This window comes from Aptenodytes forsteri, unplaced genomic scaffold, assembly GCF_000699145.1.
Source record: "Aptenodytes forsteri isolate BGI_AS27 unplaced genomic scaffold, ASM69914v1 Scaffold26, whole genome shotgun sequence".
NCBI classification, from domain to species: Eukaryota; Metazoa; Chordata; class Aves; order Sphenisciformes; family Spheniscidae; genus Aptenodytes; species Aptenodytes forsteri.
Genome location: NW_008794125.1, coordinates 1184735 through 1193125, shown reverse-complemented (window position 1 = coordinate 1193125; position 8391 = coordinate 1184735). Strand labels below are relative to the sequence as shown.

General features: G+C 42.9%; 2 protein-coding genes across 2 annotated transcripts in view; one reads left to right on the top strand and one right to left on the bottom strand.

Moving 5' to 3' along the window:
- The window catches only part of ALG1 (ALG1, chitobiosyldiphosphodolichol beta-mannosyltransferase), a 9075-nt gene extending 8508 nt beyond the window's left edge, over positions 1-567 (top strand). Inside the window, exon 11 of the mRNA XM_009277299.1 lies at positions 346-567. Within this exon, the coding sequence (XP_009275574.1) occupies positions 346-480 (135 nt within the window). The 3' untranslated portion in view covers positions 481-567. The remainder of the gene's footprint in view (positions 1-345) is intronic.
- Positions 568-3108: 2541 nt separating this feature from the next.
- EEF2KMT (eukaryotic elongation factor 2 lysine methyltransferase) lies at positions 3109-8313 on the bottom strand (the record flags this gene model as incomplete). The annotated part of the gene is made up of 8 exons (XM_019471518.1): positions 3109-3299; positions 3392-3436; positions 4079-4228; positions 5663-5970; positions 6825-6958; positions 7148-7249; positions 7482-7562; positions 8254-8313. Coding segments are annotated over 8 exons (921 nt in total), but the record flags the coding sequence as incomplete, so codon positions are not given.
- Positions 8314-8391: the final 78 nt, after the last annotated feature.

Below are 8391 nucleotides of genomic sequence, written 5' to 3'. Positions count from 1 at the left end.
ACTAAAGGTAAAGGCTTGGCTGATTTCCCCCCCCCCCCCACAGCTATAACTGTAAAGGTGCTACCATGTGAGCCGCCTTTTCATATCTGACTATCATCTGTGTATTTTGCATTCTCAGAAGATACTGCTTTGCCTGGTGAATGTTACTGGCCTGACTTCTATTTGAATATAAATCTGAAGCTGGCAAGAACATTTTAAATATTACCGTTCACTATTTATAGGGTCAGACCAAAGAGTGTGCTCTTACTGCAGCATTGTAGCTGAGGATTAACATTGGGGAGGCTAGAATGAGCCTAAAATGTAATATGATGGTATTTTTCTATGTTTTTCCTTTTTAACTTACAGATGCTTTTCTTGGGATTTCCTAAACTGGAAGGCAAACTTCACAACTTCAGAAAAAACCTTCGTGCGTCCAAGGAGCTGCGCTGGGATGAGAGTTGGGACCAGACTGTTCTTCCTTTGCTTGGGCAGAATGACTGACTCTGTGGGGGAGGAGGGTGTCAAAAAAGCGAATACGTTCCTGGAGATGCATAGATTTGATAAAGAGTGAATAAATGCTTTCCATTGTCTATAGTTGTAGTGTTTAACTACTTCATCTTGGAACAAGTGCTTGGACACGCCTCTTCCTTTACAGTTTGAACTTCTCATGTGAGTAAGAACAGTGCTGAAGGTGCAGCTGAGGCTATTTGTTGTGTGGTAACAGCATAAGTCTTGAGGGAAGACGTGGTTCCTGTGCTGAAGAGCTTGAGCCTTGCCATCTGGACTGCCTTTCCTTCCTTATCACTTGGGACGAATCTTTAGAAAGTGAGAGGGCGGCTTAGTTACTCTAGGAACTCATATGTGCAAAATCTGTTACCTGTGCTGCTTAAAGGTCACTTTTTGGTGAAGATACTTGAATACATATGTAAACTATTGCCGGTTATACCTATTGTACAGTAAGGACAATACCTGTTGTAGTAGGTGATGTGGGTATGTTTTTTTTTCTTGCAAATGGTAGATGCCTTTTATTTGAATTGTTTTAGTTGAACTGAGGATACAGTGGGGTTTTTGTTTTTTTCAACCAGTTAATGTTCTTGGCTAGTCTTTCCTAGACAAGCGCTGAATATCCTCTTGTATGATTTTATTGAGACGGAGCCATTTTGTTTCAAAGTTGTTTTCCTTTTTACAGTGTGTGCAAGAATGTGAAAGCACAGCCACTGGTATGTGACAGCTTTACTGAACACTTAGAGGAAAATAGACCTTTCAGTGGGCGTTGTCCTTGTACGCTGAAGTGAATGTGCCCATTTACCTTGAGAAAGAATGTAAAATTTATGCCTTTTTGAACAGATGAGTAGAAAAGGAAAAAAATAAAACCAAAATGTGTTATTAAAATATGTTTAACTTAATAAAAGGGCACCTCACTTTCCGAGTGCTCACTCAGGTATACCCTTCATCTTTTTATTGTTAATATCGGTATTCATACGCAGACCTAATGCTTACAAGATGGTTTTTCCATCACCTTTTTGATTATAAAATAGATGTCAGTCATTTAAGGAATAAATGTGCGTGGTTTTATCATGTGGTTACTGCTCTTCAGAGTTCCTAGTTCAGTGGTGGTAGATGACTACAATGGGTTCTGCACCAGCATTTTTAAACCCGCTTACTGAGTAACCATTTAATACCTGCTTTTGTCAAGCTAGACAGCCGTTTGCTAATCTCGCCTTTCCCCTTCTGCGCCGTGGTTACAGTAGACATTCTCTCTTGTGAAAAAAGATTGGTGACAGTGATTTGGTTCCACTGGTGGGAAGGTGAAAATAAGAGTCCAAGCTGCTTACTGCAGGAGTCTGGCAATTTCACTAGCTCATTGGCTGAAGAATGATCCATAGAAATTTATCTGGCGATTCCTCCCGCCCCCCCCGCCCCGTTTTCAAACAAGATTTGGTGGTTTGGCTGTTCCCTTTTAGCCATTGATGTGCACGTGGAGGTAAATTAGGCGCTTCTCTAATTAAACAGTGATGCCAAAAGCTTTAGAGAGGTTTCATCTTCCTATAATAAATTTTTTTAGATCCAAAATGAGCCGTCTGTACAGAACTTTTGAGTGACTTGAAGGATTTTGTGTAAGGGGAGATAAAGGAGCTCCTGTTTGGGCTGCTAGCATGCATTTACTCTAGAAATTTTAGAACCTTTGAATTCTTCCTTCTCGGGCAGAGGTAGCTAAAACCTGGGGTGGGGTTACTTCTGTATGTCCAACTTAATACTAGCAGTCGTGCCCTCCTTCAGCTTGAAGAATAAGATGATTTTTCAAGTTTCCCGTTACCTATCGTCCATTTTCTCTCCATTACTACAGAAGGAGGAGGAGGCTGAAGTATTTGTTCATTTTCTTTTAAGTAGCTTTTAAAACAGGGTACAGAAAAGGAAGTCAAAAGAGGAGAAAGAGCAGCACGTTTGATTTTGCGCTTCGGGACCGATACTGTCCAACAGGAACATGATTCATGGATTACGGAAAGTTTGAAAGAAGGTGAGCTCAGTTCTTCCTCCTCGCAGTACGCGTAGAGCATTGCTAGAGAGTATGATTCTTTTTTTGTTTTTCTGGCCGGCCTGAGAGGATGGCTTCCCAATAGCTAGTTGTGAAAGTGACCGTCCTTACGTGAGAGAAGTGTAAATCAAGTTCTGATTTTTGTCATCGCTCCAGAGTGAAGATGCACCTGACTTACAGCAGAGTCCATTACCTCCCCTTACAGCATCGTGTAAGCTTGTGACGTTATCTACTACGTTCACTGTAGGTATTACTCATTTTTAAGATGACCCCTACTGCAAGTATGTGAGTATATACAAGTATAAAAAAGCAGAGTAGACAATTACAGCTGGTTTTAATATTAAAGAGTGTTTATTACTATGAAACGTTGTTTTGCTCCCTTGTCAGTGTGAGATGCTCACCCTGTGATCCTGCAGATGTGCCTCCATTATTTACAAATCAAAACACAGTTTGGGGAAAAAAAAAAAAAAACAAACCAGTTCAATTCTGTTGCCTTCTACAGAATCGCAGCGCAGTACGATTAGGGCTTTTTTTTTTTCCTTCTGTTGCCTGAGGTTCACAGATACTTTTCAAGCGCAGTACGATTAGGGCTTTTTTTTTTTTCTGTTGCCTGAGGTTCACAGATACTTCTCGGGGGCAGCAGCTTGCTTGCGTGCATGCTGACAATTACAGGAAGAAAGGTAACTCACTTTGACAACAGTCCGTGCATATAGCTGTATCCTCAGTGCCTCTCACGTACGTTTCTAGAATTCAAGATAATCCTGTTGCAAGGACGAGATCGCTCCTGTTGAAAATTCTAATTATGTCATATTTGCCAAGACTATATAAATAGCTGTAGAATAGTTACGTTTGGCTGCACGTCATAGAGGAAAATACCGTTGCTGTGGGCTGGAATAATCTGCCATCCGATCCCAACTTTACCTGTAAAGAGAAACACTGGGAATCACATTTCTGCTTCATAAAATGAAGAGCAAAAGTTGCATGTTGAGTTCTGTCAGAAGAGATCGTTAGCATGCTGTTAAAGCAAGCTACAGGCAATGCCTGTAGTATGTATTTTTAAAAATGAACAGTAGTGCTGCTGCTATGCACTCACCATAATTCTGGGAATCAACCAATTGCTGCAGACCAGCTGTACAGCTAGTAGACTGCAAAAGACAGGCTTTTGAAGAGTATATGAAGAAAAATCAAAAATCCCTCCCTATTTTTTTTTATCTTGAATGTTATCACTGTGACAGCGCAGCACAGATGGTTTTCCTCCTTCAAGCTTAACCCTTTTTTAGTTTCCTGTTGCCACCATGCTTGCAGTTCATCTCAAGCTGGCGCTAACAGATGTGAGTTGTGATAGACGGGATGTAGCAAAGAGCCAAGTTCCAATCTCCTGATCAAATCCATGTGGAAAAGTTACTGCTCTCAGGCAGACCGCTCTTAAATCCAGCTCTAGGATAAGAATCTCACTCTTGGACAATACCCATCACCAAAAAACGCTCCTGTTCATCTCTACTACAGATTAAGTAATGGGGAAAGGCCGTAACTATTGATACACTTCATGAAAAAGTGACCTACCAAGTTCAGTCTGGAACAGGTGATACGTGTCTGGATTACGAATTGTGAAAGCAATGTAGACCTCGGGACGTTTTCTATCTGCTCTGAAAGTGGAGAGTTTTTGTAGCATACCAATAAGGGCTAAAATTATCTCTGGATCATATACCACATCTGCACAAAAAGGAAAACATTCAATATTTATTGAGAATTGAGCAAAAAGCAGAATGAAAACTACAAAAAAAACCCGTAAAATGCCTTGCAGGAGAATGTTTTTTGTATTCAGGGTTAAAAATTCCCAAGAAGAGATCTTAGAAAATGCCTCTATTTTACGTGCTATGTCAAGTTGCCCTCATCTCTAACATTGGTCCAAAATCACTAAAAATCCGTGCTCCTTTTTGTAAACGGATTGTCAGATACTGTATTTAAGCCCATCTTAAGGGAGACAGCAAAAACATTGAGCACTGGTACTCCCTGTTACGACTGTCCTTAGCAGAACGAAACCACATTGTTCAAAAATCTGTATTTTAGAGGCTGATTGCAAAAGACTTGACTGGACCTGCAGTAGTTTTCACCTTGAATAGTTTCCTCGACAGCAGAAATAGCGACGAAGGTAAAACTGATCGCTACGGGGTACAAAATGTCAGCCTTACTCATCAGCACTGTGAGTCTGTTCATAGAATAGAATCATAGAATCATTGAGGTTGGAAAAGACCTCTAAGATCATCGAGTCCAACCGTCGAGTCTGGAATGTCTCGGCCTCATGTTCAGGGCTGATGTTCAAGAGTTGGTGGTTTACTACACAGAAGTGCCGAGGCGCGTACGCGTTCCAGTGACAGACACCCCAGTTACTCTTGATGCAGTGTAATAAGGGAACGTCCTGCGGTAACTAGTAACAGCAGATAGCGGACACACAGAAATCACCTTCGGTTTTGAACTGCCTCGCCTTCACGAGTCCAGCTTGGGCTGGCTTGTGCATTCTCTGAAGAGTATGGTTGGCATTAGGTAACGGACATGCAGTGACTTCGTTTTACAGAAGTCACATATTTAATGCATCATGCGATACTTCGATGACAAAGGCAGTATATTTTGTCATTTTTTTCACCTAAATTCTTAAGTAATTTTTGCTTTGCAAAGCCCCAAATCAGGGGAGTAAAATCCTGTAGCTACAGCTACAAGATCTTACTATTGCTAGATTTTCCATTATTAGATTTTTATAAACTCCCTCCAGATTTCTACATAGGCAAGTTCCAAAAAAGTTACTTTCTTTTAAAATATGTGTTATCCGTCAAGAGAATGCCAAGACTGCCAGTTATTGATGGGGCTCTTGAAAGTGGCAGATTTATCATCTTCTCTTTCTGGACTTTTTAAAAAAATACGGAAGGGAAAAATAATTTACTTTTCAGTCTTACGTAAACAACCACCGAGTATCTGAAAAAGACAGAATGGCGAAACGAGCGGGGAGAAGATCTGTCACACGCTTCCAGGTACGGTAACTGGAGTAGGGCTGAGTGAATCCCGCCCACAACTACCTTTGCGTTTCTCTCTCTAACCTGCTTGTTCCTGCACGACAGCACGCAGCGAGGCATAATCGGAAGTGTAAAGCACCTGCTGCAACGATGACGTCGGGCTGAAGATCCAACAGTTGTTTTTCTGTAACTGAGCCCCAGTCAAGTTCTGCAACGATTAGTTTTGGGGTTTGGCAATTCCTTGCTTCTGCCTCCTGGCCTTGGGACTCCGTTTGGATATGACGAGTAGCGTCCGGCTCCAAGACAAAGCCATTCAAACGGATGTTTTCTGTGAGCTCCCTGAGAACACGGGGGTGGCAGTCACTAAATATGTATGTCTTGGGACTGCAGGTTTTACAGATTGCAATTCCAGTGAAGCCGATCCCACTTCCTAGTTCCAAGACTGTCCTGAAGGGTAACGGAGTAAAAAAAGTACTTATTAGGACTCTAAATTGAGTTAGGAAATCCAAACATTCTAAGTGTATCTAAAGGTAAAATCAGTTACATATTATTTCAATAATTTTTGAGTAAACCATCTACAATCTAATCTTTGTTTCAAATAACTGGTAAGAGTTGGTAAACACTGAAGATGCAATTACAAGCATAAAAATGAAGTACTTGAAATACTGCTGCTGTGTGTGGTAAAAAGCATTTTCACTGCTGGGGAGAGATACATTCCACCTGCTTTTAGGCTTCTGCAGCATGGTCGTCTCCACCTAAACTGGTTGTCCAGTTCTTTTCATAGTCAGTGGAGAGAAACAGACGCTTCAGCAGCACAGTTCCTTTCCTTGCGAGGTCGATATTTAAAGTCAACTTAGCTGAATCTTTCCCCAAAAGTGCTTATTCCTCTCGACTGCTTATAAACAACGTCTAGACTATGGAGTTAGGTGTGCTCACATCAAAAATTAGGTGAGATGAGTCCCGTCATAGTGAAGCGCGCTAGGTAAAGGTACTGGCTAGACAGCGCGGTAGCTGAAGTTTAACAGCCTACTTTACGGAGCATGTCTGACTGCGTGGTGTAATGGTTTTGATCCTAAAACCTGTCTTAAAATAACTACAAGGTCCTCTCCTGGGTTAAAGTTTGACTGTTGCAGAGCAGACAAGAGCAGCAGTTGCCAGTAGCAAAAGGGTGTAGTCATTTCAGTTATTTGGGGGGGTAAATACTGTATATTATTAAATTACAGCTGCATAGCTCGCTCACGATACGAACGGAAATACCTTGGCTTCTTTCCCCATCTTTCCGTCCGTGCTGCTGTCGTTACCTGTTACTGAAAACCGTAGAGTTCTCTATTGCCCATTCAGCGAGATGAAGAGCAGCGTCCCACGTGACGAGCCCCGTGGTTCCTCCAGAGATAATCGCTACGCTCTCGGAAAGGGTAACAGGCTCTCCCGTGGGCTGGAGGACACACACGTGAAGAGAGGGAGGGATCAGCACAGACAATGGATTTCACAGTTTACAATCGGTATGAGCACCTGGAAAAAGGTAGGAAGCGCTTCGGGTTTCTGGGGGGCTACTTCTAAAGCCAATTATCGCTTAGCTCAGATGATTAAAAGTGATTTATAACAACGCAGCGTTGGTTCTTACCAGTAAGTAGTTTTTGTAACAGTGAGTAGATTCTTCTTCATTTAAAATACCTGCCAGTGTATCGTACAGTTCATCCAGGGGTTCAGCTGCTGTGGATTCATGCTGTGCGAAAGAGAACAGGGCAGCAGCAGGTATCAAATTGTTTGTCGTGAAACAGAAAACGTACACGCATTAAGTACCAGTTTAATACATCACTGGCCACAGTATTTACACTGAATGCTGTTTTTTGTTAATACAAATAATTCAGCTTGGCCCATAATGTAAAACTGGCATATTTTCAAGGGGAAAAAAAAAAAAAAAAAGAGTTGCAACCAACATGAAAAGCAAGCACTACCTTTTTGATGAGTTCGGTCAGAAAGCATCTTCTGTACTTGGTGGAAGGGGGATATTTTACACACAGGGGGTGGAGAACGGTCTAGAACAAGAACAGCAATTGAAGCCAGTTAGCGAGTGAAGATTTTATGAAAGGCAGTAAGGGGCCGGAGGAAGACACGGGAGCCGTTAATTGGCTCTTTGTGTCATGAAATGCATTGCGATTCAGTCTGTAGCTAAAAGAAGCGATGCTGAGCCAGAAAATGAAATTTGGTGACTTCTGATCCGTTTGTTAGCTTACAGATCTGCGGCAGCAAATGCGTTTTTCACTTTTCAGAAAATAAATAGCAAAACTGAGTGGAAAGAGAGTCCAATTATTTTGCTTTTCTCTTCTCTCTTTTTCGGTTTGCTGCCTTATCCGCGATCTCCTGTCCCCATGCAAAGTTTAAGCGCTACAAGGGCTGCTGGATCCCACGCTGCCTTGGATCACCTCCTTCGTGACCGCCCGGGTGCAGGGCCAGCTGGGCTGCCTTGCCTGTGGCATTAAAGACGTCTGTGCCCCGGCACGCGGGGCTTAATTTTGACGCCAAGAACAGCTAAATAACAGGAAGAGACGGAAATCCGCTCTTGTGCTGGGCCCAAAGAAAGCCTGTGACACAAAACCTTTGTAACCGTGAGCAAAACCCGTTACAGGGATGCAATCGCTTTGGTCCCGCGAGGCGGCCTCGCGCGCTCGCGGCAGCCCGGGCCCGCTGCCGGGGGTACGGCCCTGACACCACCTCACCCCACCTCACCTTCTGCAGGATATCCACCAGCAGGGAGGAGCCCGGCGAAGTCCGTAGGTTTTCTTCAAGTTCCTAAAACAGGGGAAATAAAGCCGAGGCTTCCCGCTCCGCTCCCCTCCCCTCCGGAGGCCACAAGCCGAGGGCGGC